Genomic DNA, 22,861 nt, shown 5'->3' with positions numbered 1-22,861 from the left:
TGGTTCTACAGTTAGCCAGCGCAAGGTTTGCGTAGCGTATTCTGTAGTAGACGCTGTTGGCACCGATCGTAATCTCTGCACCACAGTAGAGAATGACGAGGATCAAATGCCGCAGGCGCAGGAAATGGAGAGACAACCAGTAAAAACCAGTTAGGCATGCTGCCCCATCTGAGATGATGCAGGCGCAGTAGAAGCGCAGCAAAGCGATCGCCGCCCGAGCAACCGAAAGCGAATTCGAAACTCTCTGGAAGCTCCAGAATAACGGAATCTGGACCCGCCATTTGGCCCATGCTCCTTGGCCAAGATTGCACCCTTGTCTTTCCATAGTGGAGAATAAGAAGGTATGAGTTTCGGATACGTCGGGGAACCCGAGGCTCTTTTTTGTTTCTGCGGCAACTGCATCAAAGAAAAATAATAAAGATCAAGGGTCCCCACAGGCCCCAGTCCTTCATTCAATACACGTGGTCGAATGGGACGTGACGTACGTTGACAGCGAGACAACTGCCCAACTTCTTGATCGACAAAGAAAGTGATCTGGGGATCCAGGGATGGCACAGCCGAGGTGAAAGCTATAGACGCCCGCAATGCCTTGGTATCACTATCGAAGGAACGTTGGTGATAACGAGGGCCTGTCTTGCATATTGCGCAGTGAATTGGCAGTGAATCACCGAAGGATAGCCGAAGCGGCCCAGAAGACGACATGTCAAATCCTTCCCCCCGGAGCATCCTGCGCAGACTGCAGCACCATGTTTCAGCCGCAGGCTTCGGTTTAAGGGTCGATATCATCGTATAGTACAGGGGGCGGCGAATCCGAGCACTGCGAGCAGGGTGCTGTGCACAGCACGACCCGCTGGCCTGGGCATTGGGTCTGGAGGTAATCCTCGATCCCTGCATGTGGATGCGGTCCAAGCACCAGGTTGCACTGAAATCAAGCTGTTGAGCTACGGTAGATACTTTTGACTGCGCAACTGCTGATCGGCAGCAACTGGCGTCTATGTTTCTGGCTTGGCTATCGGCTGCCAATGGCCATCCATGGGCGCCTAACGTGTGCCTTGCTCTGCGCATCCGATCAGGCTCAGGGCGTAGAAGGTAACTTTGTCTTTGGGTTCGGGTCTGGTCGAGGATTCGATGATATCGTCTGTGCGTTCTTTTCTTCCTGCACGTTGAATCACTTACTTTGGCCCCCATTGTGCAGCTACAGCAGAAGCAATAGGTCAACGCTCAAGGGATGGGGAGACTCCAGTTTCGATGGATAAAAGCGAGTTTGCTTGCAAGGTTCAGAGGAGAGTGGTGAAGTCGAGGTGCTGTGGTCTGTAACAGGAGAATCTTTGTGTAACGTGGGGAAAAAGCATCCGAACTACCAAGACTGGCATGCGAACTACAACATGCTTCGGCTTTCCGGAATGAGTGGTCTTTTGAAGAAACGGATAACGTTGTGTAAATTTCTAAAGGGAACTATGTAAACTATGACCAGAAAGCTTTGTATGCACGGAAATACTCCGTAGTAGGTTGTTGTGGGTGTGGGAAAATAGGGAAATAGTCATTTCACCCTAGTCTTCATTCAACTAGTTCTGCAGAAAGTGGGTATTTACCATGAACGCATCTGTCAGACGAACATGACAAGATCTCAAACCGAAAAGAGACAACAAAAGGGTATACTAAATACTAAAATAATCGTTGCTTCATGAATGTGCCCATAATTGTTTTCATGTCACAAATAGACACCAATTTAAAGAAAACCTCAATGATTACCTCTGCTGGCATTACGCTTCTTGGCTTCTTCCAGCGCTCTGCGAAGCCTCTCTTTGTGCTCCGAGTCTTCATCCGCATCTTGAACCACAACTTTTGGGCTTGATGCGGAACCAGGAACAACAGTGGAAGGGCGCAGAATTGGAGGCAAGGGCACGTCCGTAATTGGAGTCGTTGAGGCAGAGTGGCGCTCAACTGGAGAGACCGGAGCCGCGGCTGGAGGAGCATTCTTTAGATCAGAAAGAAGGCGCTGAAGAGTGGACTCAATGCGCACAGGCCCCTTCTGGATGCTCTGCAACTTCGAGTCCAAATCTTTCTGAAGAGTATCATCTTCTTTCTTCTTCTCATCCCTGAGCCGAAGGAAAATATCCGGGTCCGAGTTGGCATACCGTGCCTCGGCGACGGAGACCCCGTAATCGGCGTCGTTGAGGGCCATGTCCGCAACCCCCGAGCTGCGAAGAATTGCCTCTGAGTCGGCGCGAAGCGACGCTACAAAGGTCGCCGCGGACTTGAGAATCTGTTCAAGTTCAGAATCAGGGAGACCGGAGGCACGGAGGGCGGCGAGATCTAGCTGGGCTGCTTTCGAAGCAACCTCGTCTAGGAGGCTCTGATTCATACCTAGCCCGTGTAAGATTGCATCGTCGAAGCAATCCATGAGTCGGTTGGCTCGGTCGTCCCGGTCCTTGCACGCCTCCAGAATGTTTCGTCGTTCCATGTGATCAAATTCTCCATCAAGTTTTCGCAGACTAGCCATATCGCCCATGAAAACAAGTGGTCGCCGCTCAGCCTTTTTGCGCCGCCGCTCACAGTCAAGTGCGATTTCGAGACGTTTTTGGAACCGGATCTCGAGTTTGCAGTGGATGTCATTGACCATGTTCATGGTCACAGACGGGCTGCATTGCTCAGTTGGCGAGCCTTTGCTTTTCTGATCACGGTCAAGCTGGCTAAGAGCAGAGTCGTAGGATTTACGGAGCGCCGAGATCGCCTCTTTCAAACCTTCGTCCAAAGGATTGAAGACTTGCTTTGTGAAATCTTCTACTTCGCGTCGTTCCTCTTCTAGCTGGACCCGAGCTTCAGCTTGCCGGAAATCTTCTTCCAAAGTATTGATATCCGCGTAACCAATCTCCTTTCCATTGAAGAGGTCATCAATATGCTCCTCTGATTCCTCCTGGCGAAGTATACGCTCTTGGTCCAATTTCTGTCGTCGGGCTTGTGCAGCTGCTTCCCATCGATCGATTGTGCGCTGGATGTAGGTGAAATCATCGGGAAACTTGTTGAGTTCCTCCCGAGTTGTGATATGCCACGAGTTCTCAGATTGCTTGTCCAAAGGTGTCCAGATCATAGTGCGTAGCTCTTCTACAAGGCTAGTTGGCCGGCCCTTTCGCAGAGACTCCGGCAGCGCCGGAGATGGCACAGAGTTTCGCCCAGTTGGGTTAGAGTAAGCGGTGCTTTTATGACGAATGAGCCCGAGGAAAGTTTCGTCGTGTTCATTTTGAACCGGAGAAGTGGTGCTGGCTCTCGGATGAGATGTGGACACTGGTGCATTTGACATGACCCGCCCGCTTACGGCAGATGCTTGGCGTAGATCGGAATAAGCCTCGTAAGCCGGGCGATCAAACTTTAGGTTGTCCGAGCCTCGCTGAGGACCTTCCGTATACTGGAACGGGGTATAGATAGGCCGTGGAGGGTTGCTGTTCAGAGGCTCCAAAGGTTGCTTCTGTACATCCGCAGACAGAGGAAATGACGAGGTTCTTGAGAGTCGTTTATCTGGCTCTGGGCCCGAGAGCAGTACAGACAACTTTGGCTGAAACTGCGAGCCCCTTCGGGCTTGCTTGGCGATATTGGGTCGTCCGCCTGCACTATACTCACTTCCAACATCGTCAACATCATCGCTCTCCCCGTCCTCTGTTGCTGCCGTCACCGAGGGGGTTGGATTATCCTCTGATGAGACGGGTATCAGTCCCGTCTCAAAATAGGTTTCGTCTTCATCAAGCCTTGGCAATGGCGACCGAGACACAGAACTAGAAGCTCTGCGAGGTTCTGGGGAGCTCTCTGGCTCATCATGCTCAATATTATAGAGAATCTCTCGGAGTTTCGTCTCCTTGGCCATGAATGCTGTGAAGATCCTGTATCGTTCTTCATCCAAATCTGCCACCGCTTCCTTGCGTAGCATGGCAACATAGCGTTCCAAGGACGATTTGGACCAAGGGTCCAGATCCTCGAAGGGGTCTGGCTTTCTGGATGCAGCCTCATTTACAGGTGTTTGGACGTGGGGCACGGGGACGGTTGAGCTTGATCTCAAATGCTCAGCAGGCGGCAGAATACTTTGTGTCGACTCCGGCTCTTTGGCTGGGATGATCTGGTTAAATTGAGCGGAACTCTGTGGTTGTGATGTTGGGCCCTGGAGCCCGGGTTGAGCTGGTTTAGATGGAGGTGATAATGGGCGAGCCCATGCATCTATCACATTATCAATGCTTTCTGAATGTCCACCAGCAGAGACAGCAGAGCTGTCACTATCTACACGGGTCGGCGGAGGCGGCGTTTGCACCCCGTGAGTTGTGCATGGACTAATGGGAGAATCCGAACTGACGTGTCCCGACCCATGGCCACCAGAGCTGACACTTGGAATTGTCTCACTTGTATCCGTTCTTGGACGGACGAACTGCGAGGGATCGTTTGCCGCGGATATGTTGGGCATCCCAGGCGGGATGCCCGAATGTGGTGGGATTATGTCCTGGGGTGGAGAAGTTTGTCTTGGTGGAAACCAAGCCGCGTCATCAAAATCTCCGGGAGTAGGGCCAAGATGCTCCCAGTCCGAGGGCGTGCCCGGGCCCAAGGCCGATGCGCCTGTAGATGGCGCGCTCGTGTTAACGAAAGGCGCAGGCCGAATTACATAAGACCCAGTCATCGCGGCTGGCCCTGAGCCTTGAGAAAGGAGCGGAGGCCGCTCTGCGTGGCCAACTTGCTGGGTTGGCGCATTTTGAGGGATCTTTGGCGGCGGCGGAGGGACACCGCCGGTTTGGACTTTGGGTGTGTATGGAGACGGAGAAGGGTGAGCGGCTGGGGGTTGGAACCCATGGTAAGGACTGCTATTCGCGGCGGGTGACTGCGAAGGCGACTGAACATGGGAGTATGGCTGCTCGTTGGTGCTGGAAGGTCGAGGCTATGCGACTGTTAGTTACATCTGACATTCCGCGAACCGTAAAACCCACCGGCAACGGTGGAGCGTGGCTCTGGTTGAACCGCACTCCCCACGTGGTTGTATCCGCACCCGAACCTGTGGGTGACACTCCTTGGATCTGGGGATTTGAGATCGGGCCATACGTAGCCGGCGTGTATGTTGCCGGAGGAGGGGGAGGGGGAGGTGGACCTCCCCCCGGAGGACGCGGCGGAAGTCGCCATTCAGGCTGCGATGGAGGATCGGGGCGATTTGACTGGCCGTACATGATAGCTCATGGCAGTGAAATAAAGGGGAAACGAGAAGATATAAAGGCTTTTCGAAGGATTCAGGCTGCGCTCGGGGAAGAGGCACGCGGTCAGCACGGTCCCACAACCAACTTTCAACTCCAACTTGGGACAACATCTACTTCATTCCCAACATTTGCATAATTTTATACTAAAAGAAGACAAGGTAAGGCATACACGACAGGGACTAGAATCCCATGGTCTTACCCCCAGTTTTTATTGTTTTCTCTCTTTTGGCCCCATCTGCTAGATCTTGGGGTCAGCCTTGGACTCCATTGAATCCAACTTTTATACTGGAAGCGAGATGTTAGTATAACCCGAAGCTCGAGACACCCCTTTGTTTTGAGCTATTGTGGCTTGGCCATATCCGTGCTTCGTCAACGCATGTGTTATTTTATGTCTTTGTTTCGATATACATGTACTTGCTGTCAGATCCTTTGGGATTGGCCCCCAAAGTGTCCCTTAATTAACGTCGGATTTAAACTATATTTATCAACTTTTGTCTTGTCTAATATCATTTGGTTCTCATTTCTTTTTTCAACTAAGCCCCGACTTGCGACAGGTATATGACAGTGCTACAACCATATCCTGGTTTCGGATCCATGCAGTTGTCCATGCTTCACAGCCTTGGGCGCGGAAAGGGGACATATGGAGCATCCTAATCAGACTTCGAAGTCCCCATATTACCGCACCCCAGACCGCTTACAGTATATGCAGAAGATCTGCTTGGTTGTTTCTTATACAAAGCCGGACCATGACTTGGCTAAATTATCCGTTTATCCGGTGCCAAATTATCCGCTTATCCGGCGCCTCTATTACGCTAGGTAGCAAAGCTTAGGCAGTACCTACTCGCGTGTGATTTGTAGCGTTGCCCCGACAGTTACTCTAGAGCTGCATAGCCAAATCTGGTGTTGACATTCTCCCCGTGGGACCAACATTGTCAGAAGAGTGAGAGGGATGGCCACCCATGTGCTGGTTCATTCTATGTATTAATACTATATTTATGAGATTCAAATCGGGTAGCTCCAAAATGGTTAACATCGGGCTTTAAAAATCCCCACAAAATGACACTATGCGACTCAGCTAGTCCAGGACATATTCAGAGTATACAGAAAGGGGACAAAGGAGAGGAGAGAGATGGTAGCCTTGTAAGTATAGCTCTCTTATCACCAATCCTGAAGAAAAAAGCACTCAACGCACAATAGAAGTATACAAACGGAGATAACCCTAAAATAAAAGAAGGTTACTAAACCCGAGCCCGCCGGACTTACTGGACATAAGATCCAGATTAATAATTATACCCCAAACGATGTGACTTCATTTCCCCGCAGGAGCACTATATAAAGGACCCGTTGATTCCCAATAAACCGAGCTCTCAACAGTACCGTCTGTCAATTCGCACCTTCAATCAAGAATCGCTATGTTTGCCCCAGCTGCAACCCCCAAGTCTCGTCTCGGCCGCTATCGCCTGCTAGCTCCTACAGCCGGAGTCAAGGTGAGCCCGCTATGCCTGGGTGCGATGAACTTTGGTGAAGCCTGGTATGTGCAATGCGAGAAATACCATTCGACATATCGATGGTATATATCCATCAAAGCAAGAGTAAATAGCTAATAGTCCAACAGGAAAGAAAGACTCGGCGAATGCGACAAGGAAACCTCCTTCAAGATCCTAGACACATTCTATGAGAACGGAGGAAACTTCATCGACACGTAAATAGCCACCCGTTGAATACCAAAAGACGAACTATATAGCTGACCCAATCCAGAGCCAACAACTACCAATCAGAAGACTCAGAAAAATGGCTGGGCGAATGGATGGAAGCCCGCGGCGTGCGCGACCAAATCGTCCTAGCAACGAAGTATACAACTGGATTCCGCAGTCATGTCCCATCAGAGATCCAGGCGAACTTTGTCGGCAACAATGCCAAGAGTATGAAGTTGTCTCTCGAGGCTAGTTTGAAGAAATTGCGGACTGATTATGTTGATTTGGTATGTGCATGCATATTATGTGTAGATTCAAAAGGGTGATTTCGATCAGCACTGACGAATAACTTATAGTTCTACGTCCACTGGTGGGATTTCAGCACCTCCATTGAGGAAGTAATGACTTCTCTCAATCAATTGGTCGTTTCTGGAAAGGTACTGTACCTTGGTATCAGTGATACACCAGCATGGATTGTCAGCAAGGCGAATCAATGTATGTTGAACACCCTATCCCAGATCCAATAGATCAAACAGTCTACCAACATATATCGATCCAAAACTAACAAAAATCAACCCAAAAAGACGCCCGAGACCACGCCCTCCGTCCCTTCTCAGTCTACCAAGGGAAATGGAACGCCGCAACGCGCGATTTCGAACGCGACATAATCCCCATGGCGGCATCAGAAGGAATGGGCCTCGCACCATGGGGCGCAATCGGCGGCGGCGCCTTCAAAACCGAAGCTCAACGCGACGAACTCTCCAAATCCGGGAACCCAGGACGGCAAGTCCCGCCCAGCGCAACGGATATCGCTGTATCGAAGGTCCTTGAGGCCGTTGCGGCGCGGCATAAGACTGTTATCACCAGTGTGGCGCTTGCGTATGTCATGCGCAAGGCGCCGTATGTGGTTCCAATTGTTGGTGGGCGCAAGGTTGAGCATTTGCTTGGGAATATTGAGGCTCTTGGGGTTGATCTTTCTGATGAGGATGTTAGGGAGATTGAGGGAGCCTATGAGTTTGATATTGGGTTCCCTATGAATTTCCTTTTTAGGGGGAGGTTAAGGAGGCACATCCTGGGAACTCGCAGTTTGTGAATTCTGTTGCTAAGTTTGATTATCCGGATTTGGTTAGGGCTGTTAGGCCTAAGAGGTTGGAGGAGTGAGGTGATGGTGAGGTTGTGGAGTTTGTGGAGGTTGCTTCGAGATCGACTTGAGCAAGACCAACTGACTTCTGCAATGTTCAAGGGCCTGAGATGTTAGATCAAAGACGGCGGAGGTAGCTTTTCAAAACAAATCCATTATATGCATACAGACACGAGGACCAAGTGAGATTTGTAAAGTACAAGGAAGAAGAACAGAGAAAACCCCAGCATTCGATATACAGGCCCGTATCTCTAGAACACATTCAAAGCCGGAGATAAACATGAGAAGAAATACAACGTTCGCTTAAGCAGATGCAGCAGGGGCGGGAGCAGGAGCAGCAGCAGGGGCGCGAACCTGACGGCCGAGCTTCTCCAGCTCGCCGATGATACCGCCACCGGACAAGCTCCACTTCTCGCTCACCCACGAGTCGTTGACGGACTCACGGAGCAGACCGCTGCGAGCGAAGTACTCCATGAAACCACGGGCTTCTTCGCGAGTCAGGCCACTGAGCGTCTGCAGCTCGAGCGAGCTCTGGGCCTTGGCGAACATTTCCAAGACACGAGGGTCGGTGACAGTGTAGGCTGCTGGTTGGGGGTACTCGGGGGAAGAGGGGCTGATGCCTGCCTGGCGGGCCTTCAGCTGGTCCAGGGCGACATTGAAATCCTTGGGGTTGGGATTGTTGGAGGATGAGGTGGCGTAAAGGAGGAGACCGCCGTTCTTCAGAGAATCACCCTCCTTCAGCAGGGAGAGGAAGTGATTCACGAAGACGAGGTCGTGGGCGTGGATGGGCTTGTAGTCAACGTCGCGGTAGGCGCTGTTGGTCATCCAGTGGGCCAGGCCATCCACGGCAACGAGCATAGGAGGGCGAGGCTTGAAGTCCTTCTCCAGTCCCGGGGCCGGGCCGGTGGCTGTAAGCTCCTTCCACAAAGCCTGGAAGACTGCCCAGGAGACAGCAGGGTCGTGGAATCCAAGTCCAGCTAGGTCCTCGAGGGACGATTTAGGTGTCAGGGACTTGAATTCTGGGTGCTGTTGGGAGATCTTGAGGCTGGACAGGAGCTCCGAGTTGGCAGTGACGGTACGCGTCAACAGAGCCGAAGTCGCGCCAGGCTGAACATATTGCGGCGGGTTAGTGCCTTCAATGGCGGCGTAAGCGGTGTCACCGGAGACGAGTTCCCGAGCTAAAAAGGTATAAGTTAGCAGCTGTCCAATTGCACGAATATCAATGCATATTGCGCAGAACTTACCGTCAGGGATGGTGATGACAGCCCAGTTCTTCAAGAAACCCATAGTCATAGCCTGGAGGAGATGAACCGTCTTGCCCGATCCCTTCATACCGGTGATGATTTTCTTCACCACCTTGCCCTTCTGGGCACCCTCGCCCTCCCCAGAGATCTTCTCAAACAAACGACCCATCTCAATGGTATCGCGGCGGAGGACAGTTCCAGGTCGGCGGAATAACGACCAGCCCTGCTTAGGCTTGAACGCTTGCACGGCTCTCAATTGATCGATCATGGTGGCAGGCAGGCCGAGAACACTACCACGGAGGCGGGAATCAACCATAGTCTCCGCGGAGAGGTCCTGCATACCCTCAATCTCAAGGGCATTGGGGTTGCTAAGGACAATGCGTTTCCGCAAGGCCTTGCGTTCGCCGACGGCGGGTGGACGCGTAGTAGCAGTGATCTTCTTCTTCTTTCTCCGCAAGCTAGTCGACTGTCTGTGCTTCATGACAGTCAAGCTGTTACCCTTCTTCTTGGCCGGCTGGGAATATCGCAACGCAGTAGAGTGGAAGGAGGCGGTCGAAATCCGGGGCGTCGGAGGGAGGAGTGCTTGCGGCGGTTGGCGAAGCCTCGAGAGGCAGTTCCAGCACCACGAGGAAGCCATAATGGTTGTCAGCTACGCACCAGCACAGCTAGCGAGTGGACAACCAGGGCAGGAATTGAGAACGTGGATGGGAATTGGGTGCAGTGAACAGCAACAGTCCGTGATAATTTGATGCGAAATCCGCTTCTCCCAACGGGGAAAGGCGGTCGGACAGTCTTAGTCATGGCAGAAAAGTAAAGCGGTTCTCCAACTGATAACCAACTTTTTTTTCTCTGATAATACTCATTTTCTCATTCACCACCGAAACTCACCAACAGGTTTCGCAATGACTGACGTTGAGATGGCCGATTCCACCGTGGCTGCGTCCACTACCAAGGGCGAGAGACTGTACGATTCACCTTATCCAGATACCAAACAACGGACCCGAAAAAATCCCTCGGACGACCAAGCTAACATAAATCACAGCCCCATCACCGTCTCCAAGCCAACCCCCTACACATTTGACCTCGGCCACCTCCTAGCAGACGACCCCAACCCACTCGAACTCCCCGCCGACCAAAGCCTAAACGCAAGCCTGAAAGCCACAGCTCGCGACGGCGTCCAGAGCTTGCTAAACCAACTCTTGACAACATGCCCAATCACCTCATCCGTGAAAGACGGTGTGCTCCTGACCCTCCCAGCACCAAACATCATGCTGCCCCGGCACAAGCCCCTGCCAACACCCAAAGCCCCCACGAAATGGGAGCTGTTCGCGCGCAAGAAGGGCATCGGAAAATACAACCAGAAGCCCGGCGCAGCAGGCATGGACAAGGAGCGCCGCCGGAAGCTGCAGTATGACGAGGCGAGCGGCGAGTGGGTGCCCCGCTGGGGATATAAGGGCAAGAACAAGGACGACGAGAACCAGTGGCTTGTTGAGGTTGATGAGAAGAAGTGGAAGAAGGAAGAGGATGCTGCTGCGCAGGGTGGTTCTATTCGTGGTATGTCGCGTACTGAGCGGAAGGAGAGGATTAAGCGTAATGAGCGTAAGATGCGATCTAATGAGAAGAGGTCGAACAAGGGTGGTAAATAAGTAGGGAGTGTTTGAAACCTCTTTCTTTTTACTTGTGTTGCATTGCATTACTTTGCTAGCTCCCTTGTGGGCTCTGCCCTGCTCTGCTCTTGTTCTACTCTGGATCTGATCTCTGGCGTTGGGGTTGGGAGTCGATGTTTTATTTCTTTTCTCATGTATTGTGGACATATACCGTGATTCATCAAAAGCACTTTCAACATTGCATCTGTCAATATTTGCCATTACCCACTTTCCCATTCCCCATTACCGTTTTCTCTTCTACGTGGTTGTGGAGATGTGTTGTACGTTGAAAAGATCTTCGATGATCGAACCGAAAAGTGCCTGCCTGCCCACTTCCGCTATAGTACAAAGTCCCTGTCACGAGAACGCCAAATAAACAGTAAATAAAAAATAGAGAAAAGCAATAAAGAAAGACAGACCATTGCAAACCAGATCAACAGACAAGACACGAAACAAGTAGGCGAAGATAGAAAGTGTCAACCGCAGAGGGGAATCTGTAGATGTCGCAACATCAAAGCACAAGCACAAGGGAATTATTGCACTTCCAAAGAGATGAAGAGGAGAACAAAAAGATGGGAGTCGAACAGACAAATAAGAACAACAATAACAAGAAAAAGACAAAACGCAAATGTAGTCAAAACCGCCGACCATTCGCCAATGTCAGAGTAGATACCAAGAGAAAAGAAGATGTACATATGGAAGAAGAGAATGAATATGAGAATGGTGGGAACCGCGATCCAGAGACGCCAGGATATGCACTCCGACAATGCTGGGTTGAGATCAAATTACGACGAGAATGTCAAGATGTGAAGTCGAGGGCGATGGTATCGTATGCGAGAGAGGGCGAGAGACAATGGAGAGATGAGGTCAAGGCAGAAGCAGAACTTGTTTCGTCCTATCTGATCCTGCAGATAAGACGAAGCTCCGACCAGCCAGAAGAGGAAGAGCAGGAACCAAATTAGTATAATGAGATCCTGTGGTTCAAGACAAGTCGAAGGGAGCCTTCTTCTAGATTTTGATGGGAGAGAGTGGAGGGCCGAGTTCGGGAAGCTGAGATACGCTGCGGGTGTGCGACGTTTGAATGTCCTTAGGTCGAGACTTTCGGCTTCGGGAGGTTGGCGGACGAGGTGGCTCGTCTCCAGCGCTGCTGGAGGATGAGATGGCCCGTTCATGGCTGAGGTTGGAGCTGACCTCCTCTCTGGTTTGGGCAGCTTCCTGCTCCTCTGATGCCCGCTGTTCCCGCTCATCCATCACCTTTTCTTTCTCGAGGTACTCCTTCTCCGTCCAGCATCCTTGCCAACAGTTCTTCCAGTCACAGACCAAGAACTGGAAGCAGAATGCATCGATTTTCATGCAGGGCTGGAAACAGATGCATAGGTTGCGGTAGTCCATCTTGTTCTGATCGACATAAGAGTGAAGGAGGTTGAGATGACAGGTGATGGCGAAGAGAAGGTAGTAGTGGTAGGGTGGGAGTTTGGAAAGTTCGTCTTTCAAGAGCTGCGGTGCGGTAGTAGCGCCTTCGCACTTTTGAGCAATCATGTTTTGCGTCGACTTCGGGAAGAGCTCATCTGGCAGCTCACGAAGCCAAGCCTTGAACAGTGATCCAATGGTGTTGATATCGTAGAGGTCAGGAACTTCAAAAAGATCAATGTCGAATTCCGTGTCGAAACGTCTTTGCCAATGCTTCACTTCCCTGCCACTGCCAGGGACACGATAAAGTCCCTCTTCTTCGCATCCCTTGAAGTTCAGATAATCAATGGAACGGTATGGCAAGGCGGGCATCCAGAACTCGGTCTTGTCCCGGCAGTCTTCGAGCTTCTTTGCAATGCGTGTCTTTCTCGCTTGCTCAATAAGCGGAAGGTTGATGACTGAGCACATGTATGCGTCGTCGTTGATCATTTCCCGCTCGTTGGTACTACCACTGCGAGTGATCTTGCCAAAGAAGCCCTTTCCTGCCTTTCCAATACGGTCTGCAGCACCACTGGAAGTCTGCTTGAGGTTGCTGAAAAGAGTAGCCGAGGCGCCAGACACTTGGCTCAATGAGCCAGAGGCAACCATGTTCCCATGACTCCTCTCCTTTCGTAAAGAGATTGTGTCTGCCTGGCGCTCAGGCGGTTGCAGGCCTCCTCGACTGGGTCGTTCGGCGCGCGCAGTAGCTGTGCGGGGTGGGTTTGCCGTCTCACTTTGGTTGAACTCTTCCAGCTTGGCCAGCCCCGTTGACGGGCGTCTACCCGGTGCTTTGTTGCCAGCGGACTCGTCGACTCGGATAGAGCGTGATCGGGTCAAAAGATTCGCGAAGCGCTGCTTGTTTTTCTTCGGCGCGATTGACTCCAAATCTGTGCCAGTCTTCTTCATCTCTGTTGGTTGTGAACTCTTGGTAGTTGTGGACACCCCGTCTAGTAAGAACATGGTCAGTTATGATAACCCCGAGCGCGCAGGGAAACTCACTTGTCTTTTCTGTCCCATTCGCACCGGCAAGTGCGCCTGGAAGATCCGGTGTTGACTCGTATGGCTTCGAAGTCACCTGCATCTTACGGTCTCTGGAGCTACCCCTGCTCTTAGGGTGCTCAGTGGAGTTTGAATTCTCAGAGCTGTCAGACCGTTGCGCACTGTGTGACGATTTCGGTGCTTTGAGGTTTCCGAAGAATGATTTCGATGCATCGCGCGTATGTCTCGTGTCTTTGGGAGAGGGAAAGTATTGAGGAATGGCTGTGATACCGGGGGTTGTAGGCTCGGCGGGGACTGTGCCAGGAGAAACGGGCAGCGTAGGGCTGGTTGCCTTGCCCGAGTCTTGCGTCACAGGGCGAATCGTGGCGCCTTTGAACAACGGTGAACTCGATGCTGACTTGGGCGAACGAGGTGTCAAGGGACTCAGTCCGTCCGGACTCTGGTCACCTGGTGTAAGAGGCGATGAAATCTTCCCATTCTTTGGCTCTGTCTTGAACGAGCTCAGGTCGAGGTTGGGCACGGTCGAATGTCGGTTTGGCATGCCGGGCGATCGCAGGACCCTGTCCCGAATAGATGCGAAGGTTGAGGATCAAGGTTTCGTCAGATCTAGGCCTCGGAGAACTCTGCTGCAACTGGTCAGCGCTGAGAGATAGTGTGCGGCTGAGAGGGCTGTACCTGTATCAATGCGGATCCTCGAGTTCCGTGTTGACGTGAGGTGTGAGATTGGCGTGTAGAGGTGAAAAGGTCACAGTGGCATGGGTTATCGAGGAAGCGGGATCTGAAGCGCCAATTATACAGTCAGAATAACAGGCACATGTGAAAGAACAGCCCCAAAAAGCAGTGAGACCGCATGTGTGGTGACATATGCAGAGTTAAAAGAAGCCACTTCTTTGTTGACAGACAAGGCCAGGAACCAGATCGCAGAGACAATGGAAGGGTTCTTAGTTCCGCCTCAAACCGTCACTCACCATATTATGCTTTGCTGAGGTTGTGAGAGTCGAAGTTGCTTTCCCCCTCTTTTGGGCGCTTCGTTCAGTGATCGGCAGGGCGGAAGGGGGGCGAGATAGGAGTGTGGACCGAGACGTGTCAAACAAGTACAGTATGAGCGCAGTACAGTAGAAAAGTAACAGAGTATCAGACAGCAGGACAACAGAGCAATAGAGAGAAACAGAGACAGAAGACGTTCGAAAGGAACTCCTGTACACAAGTTTAGCGGTACACTAGTCCGAGCACTTGAGAGCCACAATCCGAAAATTAAGAATAAGTTATTGCAGAAATATCAATGCTAACATTCCGCATTTTTCATATCTTATTTTTAATTAAATCCAATCAATTCACTCTCTAGAAAGAAATTCAGTGGACAAGCAGTATCGATTCCTATTCAGGGGCAGACGTCACTGATCCAAGGGACGCCTTCGGTTGGATCGACCCGAGCACAGTACAGTAACTTATGGGTAGACGTGAATAGTAACTATAGGTCCGGTTGTTTTACATTTGGATGGCATTGGCTCACGTCACCTCCAGCTCGGACGATGGATCCTTATGGGACTGAAAAGAGTTAAGGAAAGATGCACGGTGAACGGAGTACTTTGTGATCAAAGGCCCTCTCCACTTAAAGCCACTGGGTCTGGCAGTTGGAGCCACGGGCGGGATGATGTGCTTGCCTTACGTTGCAGTCGTCGTCGTGACTTGCAATTGGCCGGGAAGGCATGTCCAGCAAATCCTATTTTTCCATACCATGGTTGTCAACAGTCATATCAAGATCATTACCTTGAGATGTAGAAATGATGAAGTAATAGATAAAATAGGCATCAATATTATAATATAGTACCTACTGTTGGTACGGTACTGGTGGACTACAACTGAACAACGGATCAGGGGCAGTTCCCACTGACCATGAAGCGTTTTTTGAGACCCTCCACTTTTTTTTCTAATTTAATTTACTGCCTGGGTTTCAGGTCCTATATCGCCGACTTGACCATGGATGCTTGTGGAGTTCTCGTTTTAGAAACAGCCACCATTGTCTACAATGGGGACCACGGTGTAAAGGTTGAAAGCGTCTTGTATGTCGTGTGTGACATTGGAAGACTCGGAATACAACACATATGTATCTAGGTCAGAAATAATGTGTTTAATCTATAATTATAAGTTATTGCACGTAACACACCTCGGAGGTTCCATCCAAATCTGAAACATGGCTGCGAGACGTCAAACTAGCGCTATTATGTAACCATACTATGCCGAAAGGGGGCATTCACGTGAGGCGGTGACTAAAACCCAAAAATCACACACTAAGCCGCAAATTCCCTACATCCCATGTGCAAGCCACAGGCTAACTGTAATGACCTAGCTGGACTGGATGGCTTCACCGCCCTATTAATGGTCTCAGCTCTCGGATCCTCAACTAACTTCCTCCAATCACCATCCTGCTTTCTAAACTTCAGCCCCCATCGACATGGCTTTAGTATCGGGCCCGGGGAGGGCTGGGGGTAGCCCCGCAGATACTGAACTGCATACCATGAAACATGTGACTTACATCAAGAACCTGGACACAGTGCGTGCTCCTTGAAAGAAAACAACGCGTCGGGCATCTGACGGATCATAGAGGAAGGATGAACTGGAATACTGGCTGACCGAGCATCTTCGACTGAATGGCGTGTACTGGGGTTTGACGGCCTTGCATATCTTGGGTCAACCAGATGCCTTGCCTCGAGACCAGACCATCGACTTTGTGCTGTCATGTCAAAGCGACAATGGAGGTTTCGGCGCGGCACCAGGCCACGACGCCCACATGCTCTACACCGTCTCGGCTGTCCAGATCCTCGTCACCATTGATGCTGTGGATGAACTCGAGAAGCGAGGCCGAGGCGGCAAGGAGAAAGTTGGGTCTTGTACGGCCCTCCTCTCGAACATGATCAACAGTCTAGGACACTAACCCGTCACAGTCATTGCAAACCTGCAGAACGCAGATGGCTCCTTCAAGGGAGATCAGTGGGGTGAAACCGATACCCGATTCCTGTATGGTGCTCTCAATGCACTATCGCTGTTGCGTCTTCTGGAACGAGTCGATGTTCCCAAGGCTGTTGCTCACATTCAAAGCTGTGAGAACTTGGATGGCGGTTATGGTATCAGCCCTGGCGCCGAGTCTCATGCTGGTCAGGTGTTCACTTGCATCGGTGCCCTGGCTATTGCGGGCCGCTTGGATCTGGTGAACAAGGATCGCCTAGGCGCCTGGCTCAGTGAACGACAGATTGAGAGTGGTGGCTTCAATGGCCGACCAGAGAAGCTGGCCGATGCGTGCTATAGCTGGTGGGTTGGATCAAGTCTTGCCATGATTGACCGTCTGCACTGGATCGATGGAAAGAAGCTTGCTGCATTTGTATTGCAATGTCAGGTTAGTGTACCCTTGGAAATTATATGACACCGTCCTAACGTTATTCAGGATCCCGATGCTGGAGGCTTTGCTGATCGACCAGGCAACATGGTTGATGTCTATCATACACACTTTAGCCTTGCGGGGTTAAGTCTACTTAAGTTTGAAGGTCTTGAGGAGATCGACCCTGTTTAGTGAGTTGATTCTGCACGTGATATGGGATTGATTGCTAACATGATCTAGTTGTATGCCCAAGTCCATCATCAAATATCTGAGGTGAAACGTATTGAATTGCATCTGTTTATTACCCTCCCGCAATCTAATAACCCGTGAATGTTCTTTTCCCATGGACCACGGGATACAATGCGGGAGGAGATCAATAACCACTTTGACTTATTCCGCTTCATATCCCCCCACAATGGCCTAAGGCTGTTAAGACATCGTGGTACATACAATAGGATAGTGAATTACATTGACAATAACAGACATTGATGTTGAATACCTATTGACCTCATGAACCCGTGACTCCCGTGACCGGCACCTTCCCAACCTAACCGTAGATCGTCAAAAGGGCAGGTACGGCTGTTGTCTTTTGGTCACGTCTTGCTTGCTTACCTTTTCACATCTTCATCGTTCCTTCGTCGACTTCACTATTCGCCACACGTGCTCTTGGTCAATTCTACTGCCCCTTCCTTTTGCATCTAGTCAGTGTCTCTTGGAGCAATGGATACTTCACTCCAGTGCATCATCTGCCCTGGGCAGCCCCGATTCTGTGATAGCTCCCATTTGTTGACCCACGTGGCCTCCAAGGCTCACCTGTCCCACACGTTCAAGCTCACCGTCCGCAGTCACCATGAAGACGACGCCACCGGACTCCTCGAGGAGTATGAACTATGGTCCAAAGCAAATGACATTCCCAGGCAGTTGGCTGAGCGTTTGTCCAACAAACAATGCCGCAACAAGAAGAGAAAGTCGGAAGACAACATCAACAAACCCCCTCCAAAGAAACGTGCCACTGATACCTCCGTTTCAACGCGTTCAACAACTTCAATCTCTGATTGTATTGACCCTCGTCTGGCTGATCCATTCCTTGGCAAACATGAAGACACAGAATATTCAACATTCACACCAATCAATACTCCAAAGGGATCGACCACCAAAGTCATGAGTGCAAACTTTTCCACCGGTCCTTTCCTCCGCTCCGGTCGATTCTCGAACAACTGGCAATCTGGGGGCACATCTGTGCCAAAGGACAGAGACTACCCAACCCTACCCGTGACACCCACTCGGCCCCGAAACCGACGAAAGCCTGAAGAGATTGCCTGGGCTTCCTCGAGAGACACCCTCGAGCCTCTTGTGGAACCCGTTTCCCACGCATTTGGTGGCGTTGTGGACAAGGCTCGTGCTGACGAAATCGCAAGACTGAAGGGCGTTTTGTGGCCTGGCATGGATATCTTTGACTCTGCTACACAGAAGATGAAGCTCAAGCGCAACCAGAAGAAGGACGGTTCCTCACTGAAGAGAATGGAACTGACTTCGTTGCTCATGACCCCAACTGAAATGGTCTTTTCTCCATCTGGTACCCTTCGAAAGCTCCGTGTGATTTCGGGCAATGTTGAAGACCACAGCCCATTGAAAGGAGAGACTCCGATTCCCCGCCGTCATTTCACCCGCCCCAGAAAACTCACCTTGGAACGTGCTGACCCCAACATGCCCCGTGCCGTGGACAGGAAACGCGCGAAAACTGCTGCATATGAAGTAACCAAGAATACTAAGGAAATGGCCAAGGGACCACGCAGATCACCTCGTCGGTCTCAGCGCACAGCAGACCGCACTGTATCCTACACATGTGAAGATGATGAACTGGGTCTTGCTGTTCAGGCATTTGGAAAGAAGTCGCAGGGTGGCTTCAGCGTTTTCACCGATGAAGACGACCACAAATTCTCCCTCAAGGGCCAAGAGCGACCCAGTACAGTATATTTTGATACACTGACCCCCAAGCATCTTGTTTTGGACGGAAAGTCAAACGCCTTTGGCATGCATGGCTCGAAGATTGGGCAAACCGCGCTTGACAAGGAGAACATTGAGCCCATTTTGGACCCTCATGGTCGCATTGATGCTCACGGCTGGCACTCACCATTTGCCAAGCGCGCTGCCGTCGACAACGGTGATCCCTCACCTGGATACTTCTTTGACGAGTCGGTGCTTAGTGACCATTACCGCGACTTCAACAAGAGTGGATACCATGCCAATCCCCTGCTCGCCCCTTCGAAAGGCCCCGTCTATGGAACCCTGTATGACCACGGCCACATGGACCAGACTAGCTGGCAACCAATCGGCCACCCAGCTCCATCCGAGGAGACCATCTCTGAGGGAGATCAACACGACTTTTCTCTCCTCTACCTCCCTGGTAATATTGACTAAATCAACAGATCCCCAAACTTGTGATGTTACGAGTACTTTTGTGGAGGTGTTATGCGTAACGAGGAATGAAATTGGAGGAGGACTGAATCAGTGAATGTGGTAGCTTTACCATTCCCCCGTGCCGTGAAAACTAAGCATCTATTCACACCCACATGGATTGCTATTTGCAAAGGTTTCTTCGTGGGTGTCAATTTGTATGTTCTTTTTCCAGCGGGGAAGACTATTACACTGTACACTAGCATGCTTAGCGATTGTATGAATATGAGCACTGAATTTACGATTTCAGTGGCCCATTGCAGAGACGTAGCGGGCATTCAATGGTCATTTATCTCATAAGGTATACACACCTTGAGAACCTTGGACGTTGCAAACCAGGACATTATAATCTACGTGGTGTCTAGTAAATTTTCCTCGTAGTGAACGATATCCTCCAAAACTATATCATGCAGACTCCGCATGCTATTCAATGAACGGTGGGTTTTTGCTCTTTTAGGAAATTTAGTGGCTACTTTCAGCTGTTCCCGGTATGTTCAGTTCGTGCGTTATCCTTCATTGAACATGCAACGGGTACATCAATGACTTGAGGTTAAGGTCAAAATCATGATTAGTTTGCAATATCTGTCGATTAGGTGTTGGTAATTCGGACCGAATGCAGACTCTATTTAGGTTGTCTATACGAAATATATATTTGAATTTCGAAGCCTGGAACATGGCAAGGATAAAATTACTCTAGTAAACTTTATCGTTATAGCACTAGATTAGTTCTAACCCTCTTGTATCTACGTAGTTTAAGTTGTTCGTCTTATTTCTACTTCCCGCGTAGTCACCGTAGCAAACGTGTAACTTGGCCGAGGTCGACATAGTTATTACATCATTCTGATATATGACACCTACTAGGCATTAAAACAAGCTCCTGGCTTACACAATAAAACCAGAAACCTGAATTAACTTTGCCTAGACTGATGTCTACGACTGGCTATTGAAAGATCCATGTCTCGAAATAAACCGACTCCCTGTCATAGGAAGATCCACAAAAGAACGTCGATGGGAGACAAACCAGTCAACTAATCCATGACCAACAAATGGAGAATAACCTGTATTTGCAACAGGCAAGATTCCACGAGAACAGGTTTTAGATTTCAACGTATTTCATGGTTGTCGATTGTCCCACAGTCTTGTCTTTTCCCGTATATAAACCCACGTCAACTTCGGCAACCATGTCGCGAATTCATATCCCAACTCGACGATTTATTTCGGCTCTTTACTTGAAGAATTCTCAGAAGTTGCTACATCCATCAATAGCTCCACAGAACCTCTCTCCTTATCCACAACCCCGCCAGTTCGTGACCTCATCTGCACAAAAGTCTCCTGTCTCAAACAAGATCGAAATGGAGGCGCAACAAAGTAACCAGAACTTCAAGCTCGAGAACCTATTCAATGTGAAGAACAAAGGTAAAGCCACACATATCCCCAAAACCATACCAACAGCTTCTAATCAGACGCAAAAGTGGCCCTAATCACAGGCGGCGGCTCAGGCATCGGCCTAATGGCCACCCAAGCCCTAGCAGTAAACGGCGCCAAAGTCTACATAATCGGCCGAACAGAAGAAAAGCTCGACCGAGTAGCCGAGCTATACAACAAAAACATCAGCGGTGAAATCATCCCCCTCACAGCCGACATTACCAAAAAGACCGAGATCAGCAACCTAGTCAAAGAACTGTCCTCCCGCGAAAACCATCTCTCAATCCTGATAAACAACGCCGGCATTTCCAACCAAACCCAAGAAACAGAACACGAAGACGCAGGCAAACTCCGTGAATCACTTTTCGACGACCCCAACGCTACCTTCGCTCAATGGGACGATGTCTTCCGCACGAATGTCTCGCAGCTCTTCTTCATGACCACTGCTTTCCTACCCCTTCTCAGGAAGGGGTCTGAGGCCGAACGAGGCTGGTCGAGTACTGTGATCAATACCACTTCCATTTCGGGTATTGTGAAGTTATCGCAACATCATTTTGCGTATAATGCTTCCAAAGCCGCGGCGATCCATTTGACGAAAATGTTGGCGCATGAGGTCTCTTCTTCGAATTTGCGGATCCGCGTTAATAATATTGCGCCTGGTGTTTTCCCTAGTGAGATGACTGCTGGCGAGAGCGATGAGAAGCAGAAGAGTTTCATTCCTGCTGAGAAATACGAGAAGAAGGTGCCGGCTTCTCGACCAGGGAAGGATGAGGATATGGCTAATGCTGTGCTTTTTGCGGTGACGAATCAGTATCTGAATGGACAGAGTGTTGTTGTTGACGGGGGATATGTTCTTGCTGCTGGGACTGTGTGAGATAATTCTAGTGCAGTTTGATTAAAAAGTTCCTTTTTTTGGGCTTAGATTTGACTATGTTGTATGTTGTAGGTAGACCCTTCTCCCTGTCCTCCAAGTGTACCGCTATATGACGCAGGGTTCTAATCTCACAGCTTGGACTTGGCAGCCAAGGCCTCGCTGACCGGGGCGACTTCCACCATCATCTTACCAGTGTTGACACCGGCATAGAGATCAATCAGGGCCTTGGGCGCCGCCTCCAGACCACCAGGGACAATATGCTCCTTACGCTTGAGCTTACCCTGAGACAACCAGGAGGCCAGCTCCTTCAGGGCAGCGGGATACTTCTTCGCATAATCAAAGACAATAAAGCCCTTGATAGTGATACGTTGCGACTGCCAACAGTTAGCTAACCGCCCCAAAAACAAGAATCAAGAACCAAACTCACAATGACAGTCATAAAGCTAGCCGGACCCTGCGGCTTAGCAGAGTTATACTGACTGATAGCACCACAAATGACAAAACGCGAATCCCTCGCAGCCCTCGCAAGACAAGCATCAAGAATCTCACCACCAGTATTATCAAAGAAAACATCAATATACTCGGGCGTAGCCTCCTTAAGCTGCTTCTTCCAATCGGCATCCTTATAATTGACCGCGGCATCAAAACCCAGCTCCTTCACAAGGAACTCACACTTCTCCTTACTCCCCGCCAATCCAACAACCCGCTTCGCACCCTTAATCCTTGCAATCTGACCAGCAACCATGCCCGTCGCACCAGCAGCCCCAGAAACAACAACCGTGTCCCCAGCCTTCGGCTGCCCAACTTCAAGCATACCAAAGTACGCCGTCAGCCCGGTCATGCCGAGAACGGACATGGCATCTGTGGGGCGGCCGCCGGCAGGGACGGTGAACTTTTCGGCTTCTTTGGCGCCGACTAGGGCATATTCCTGCCAGCCGGAGTAAGCGACTACCCAGTCGCCGGCTTTGTATTGGGTTGTTAGGTCGCTGCCGACGGAGACCACTTGGGCAATGCTCTGGCCGCGCATTACGGCGCCTTGTTCGACGGGGGCAATGTAGGAGCGTTTGGCGGTTAGCCATTGGCGCATGGCTGGATCGAGAGAGAGGTAGTGCACGCGAACGAGGACTTTGTCCGCTGGGACATTTTGTGGTTTGGGGGTTGTGTTCACGCGGAAGGTTCCAGTTGTGAGGGAGGGGTCGATGGCCGGCGCTGGCGGGGTGGTGTAGATGATTTGCTTGTAGGACATTTTGGAGGATTGTATACAGCGAGAATGTGTGAGAGAGATTAAGGGTTATAGAGATAAATTAAAAGAGAAACGGGGAGGGAGGGAATGG

At 50.5% G+C, this 22,861-nt stretch overlaps 9 protein-coding genes across 9 annotated transcripts; 5 read left to right on the top strand and 4 right to left on the bottom strand.

Moving 5' to 3' along the window:
• Positions 1 to 1,741: 1,741 nt before the first annotated feature.
• On the bottom strand, positions 1,742 to 5,195 carry N7446_008496 (uncharacterized protein; the record flags this gene model as incomplete). The annotated part of the gene is made up of 2 exons (XM_058517241.1): positions 1,742 to 4,912; positions 4,962 to 5,195. 2 exons carry the CDS (start codon positions 5,193 to 5,195, stop codon positions 1,742 to 1,744), a joined length of 3,405 nt encoding a protein of 1,134 aa, XP_058370887.1.
• Positions 5,196 to 6,586: 1,391 nt separating this feature from the next.
• On the top strand, positions 6,587 to 8,104 carry N7446_008495 (aldo/keto reductase). The gene is made up of 5 exons (XM_058517240.1): positions 6,587 to 6,753; positions 6,838 to 6,924; positions 6,981 to 7,203; positions 7,273 to 7,411; positions 7,501 to 8,104. The coding sequence occupies exons 1-5, from the start codon at positions 6,635 to 6,637 to the stop codon at positions 8,007 to 8,009; spliced, it is 1,077 nt and encodes a 358-aa protein (XP_058370886.1). The 5' UTR covers positions 6,587 to 6,634; the 3' UTR covers positions 8,010 to 8,104.
• Positions 8,105 to 8,360: 256 nt separating this feature from the next.
• On the bottom strand, positions 8,361 to 9,938 carry N7446_008494 (mitochondrial 37S ribosomal protein mS29; the record flags this gene model as incomplete). Its single annotated transcript, XM_058517239.1, has 2 exons — positions 8,361 to 9,235; positions 9,302 to 9,938. The coding sequence occupies 2 exons, from the start codon at positions 9,936 to 9,938 to the stop codon at positions 8,361 to 8,363; spliced, it is 1,512 nt and encodes a 503-aa protein (XP_058370885.1).
• A 246-nt stretch (positions 9,939 to 10,184) lies between these two features.
• N7446_008493 (ribosome biogenesis protein RRS1) lies at positions 10,185 to 11,535 on the top strand. Its single transcript, XM_058517238.1, has 2 exons — positions 10,185 to 10,265; positions 10,344 to 11,535. Exons 1-2 carry the CDS (start codon positions 10,204 to 10,206, stop codon positions 10,945 to 10,947), a joined length of 666 nt encoding a protein of 221 aa, XP_058370884.1. The 5' UTR covers positions 10,185 to 10,203; the 3' UTR covers positions 10,948 to 11,535.
• A 420-nt stretch (positions 11,536 to 11,955) lies between these two features.
• On the bottom strand, positions 11,956 to 13,936 carry N7446_008492 (uncharacterized protein; the record flags this gene model as incomplete). Its single annotated transcript, XM_058517237.1, has 2 exons — positions 11,956 to 13,343; positions 13,396 to 13,936. The coding sequence occupies 2 exons, from the start codon at positions 13,934 to 13,936 to the stop codon at positions 11,956 to 11,958; spliced, it is 1,929 nt and encodes a 642-aa protein (XP_058370883.1).
• A 1,777-nt stretch (positions 13,937 to 15,713) lies between these two features.
• N7446_008491 (Rab geranylgeranyltransferase subunit beta BET2) lies at positions 15,714 to 17,253 on the top strand. Its single transcript, XM_058517236.1, has 5 exons — positions 15,714 to 15,949; positions 16,001 to 16,286; positions 16,341 to 16,789; positions 16,838 to 16,962; positions 17,012 to 17,253. The coding sequence occupies exons 1-5, from the start codon at positions 15,851 to 15,853 to the stop codon at positions 17,046 to 17,048; spliced, it is 996 nt and encodes a 331-aa protein (XP_058370882.1). The 5' UTR covers positions 15,714 to 15,850; the 3' UTR covers positions 17,049 to 17,253.
• Positions 17,254 to 17,491: 238 nt separating this feature from the next.
• Positions 17,492 to 19,192, top strand: N7446_008490 (uncharacterized protein; the record flags this gene model as incomplete). The annotated part of the gene is made up of 1 exon (XM_058517235.1): positions 17,492 to 19,192. The coding sequence occupies one exon, from the start codon at positions 17,492 to 17,494 to the stop codon at positions 19,190 to 19,192; it is 1,701 nt and encodes a 566-aa protein (XP_058370881.1).
• A 1,217-nt stretch (positions 19,193 to 20,409) lies between these two features.
• Positions 20,410 to 21,527, top strand: N7446_008489 (SDR family NAD(P)-dependent oxidoreductase; the record flags this gene model as incomplete). Its single annotated transcript, XM_058517234.1, has 2 exons — positions 20,410 to 20,644; positions 20,701 to 21,527. The coding sequence occupies 2 exons, from the start codon at positions 20,410 to 20,412 to the stop codon at positions 21,525 to 21,527; spliced, it is 1,062 nt and encodes a 353-aa protein (XP_058370880.1).
• A 128-nt stretch (positions 21,528 to 21,655) lies between these two features.
• On the bottom strand, positions 21,656 to 22,773 carry N7446_008488 (NADP-dependent oxidoreductase; the record flags this gene model as incomplete). The annotated part of the gene is made up of 2 exons (XM_058517233.1): positions 21,656 to 21,901; positions 21,955 to 22,773. The coding sequence occupies 2 exons, from the start codon at positions 22,771 to 22,773 to the stop codon at positions 21,656 to 21,658; spliced, it is 1,065 nt and encodes a 354-aa protein (XP_058370879.1).
• Between the last annotated feature and the right edge of the window lie 88 nt (positions 22,774 to 22,861).

This window comes from Penicillium canescens (genome assembly GCF_028828765.1).
Source record: "Penicillium canescens strain IBT 15451 chromosome Unknown utg000005l_segment0_segment0, whole genome shotgun sequence".
Classification (NCBI taxonomy): Eukaryota; Fungi; Ascomycota; class Eurotiomycetes; order Eurotiales; family Aspergillaceae; genus Penicillium; species Penicillium canescens.
Note: the sequence above shows the minus strand (reverse complement) of the source record. Positions and strands in the feature narration are given on the sequence as shown.

Coding starts and splice junctions, on each gene's coding strand:
- N7446_008495 (XM_058517240.1), top strand. CDS start 6,635: ATGTTTGCCCCAGCTGCAACCCCCAAGTCTCGTCTCGGCCGCTATCGC. Junction 6,754..6,837: donor ATGAACTTTGGTGAAGCCTG/GTATGTGCAATG, acceptor ATAGTCCAACAG/GAAAGAAAGACTCGGCGAAT. Junction 6,925..6,980: donor GGAGGAAACTTCATCGACAC/GTAAATAGCCAC, acceptor GACCCAATCCAG/AGCCAACAACTACCAATCAG.
- N7446_008491 (XM_058517236.1), top strand. CDS start 15,851: ATGGCTTTAGTATCGGGCCCGGGGAGGGCTGGGGGTAGCCCCGCAGAT. Junction 15,950..16,000: donor ACATCAAGAACCTGGACACA/GTGCGTGCTCCT, acceptor GACGGATCATAG/AGGAAGGATGAACTGGAATA. Junction 16,790..16,837: donor CATTTGTATTGCAATGTCAG/GTTAGTGTACCC, acceptor AACGTTATTCAG/GATCCCGATGCTGGAGGCTT.
- N7446_008493 (XM_058517238.1), top strand. CDS start 10,204: ATGACTGACGTTGAGATGGCCGATTCCACCGTGGCTGCGTCCACTACC. Junction 10,266..10,343: donor ACTACCAAGGGCGAGAGACT/GTACGATTCACC, acceptor CATAAATCACAG/CCCCATCACCGTCTCCAAGC.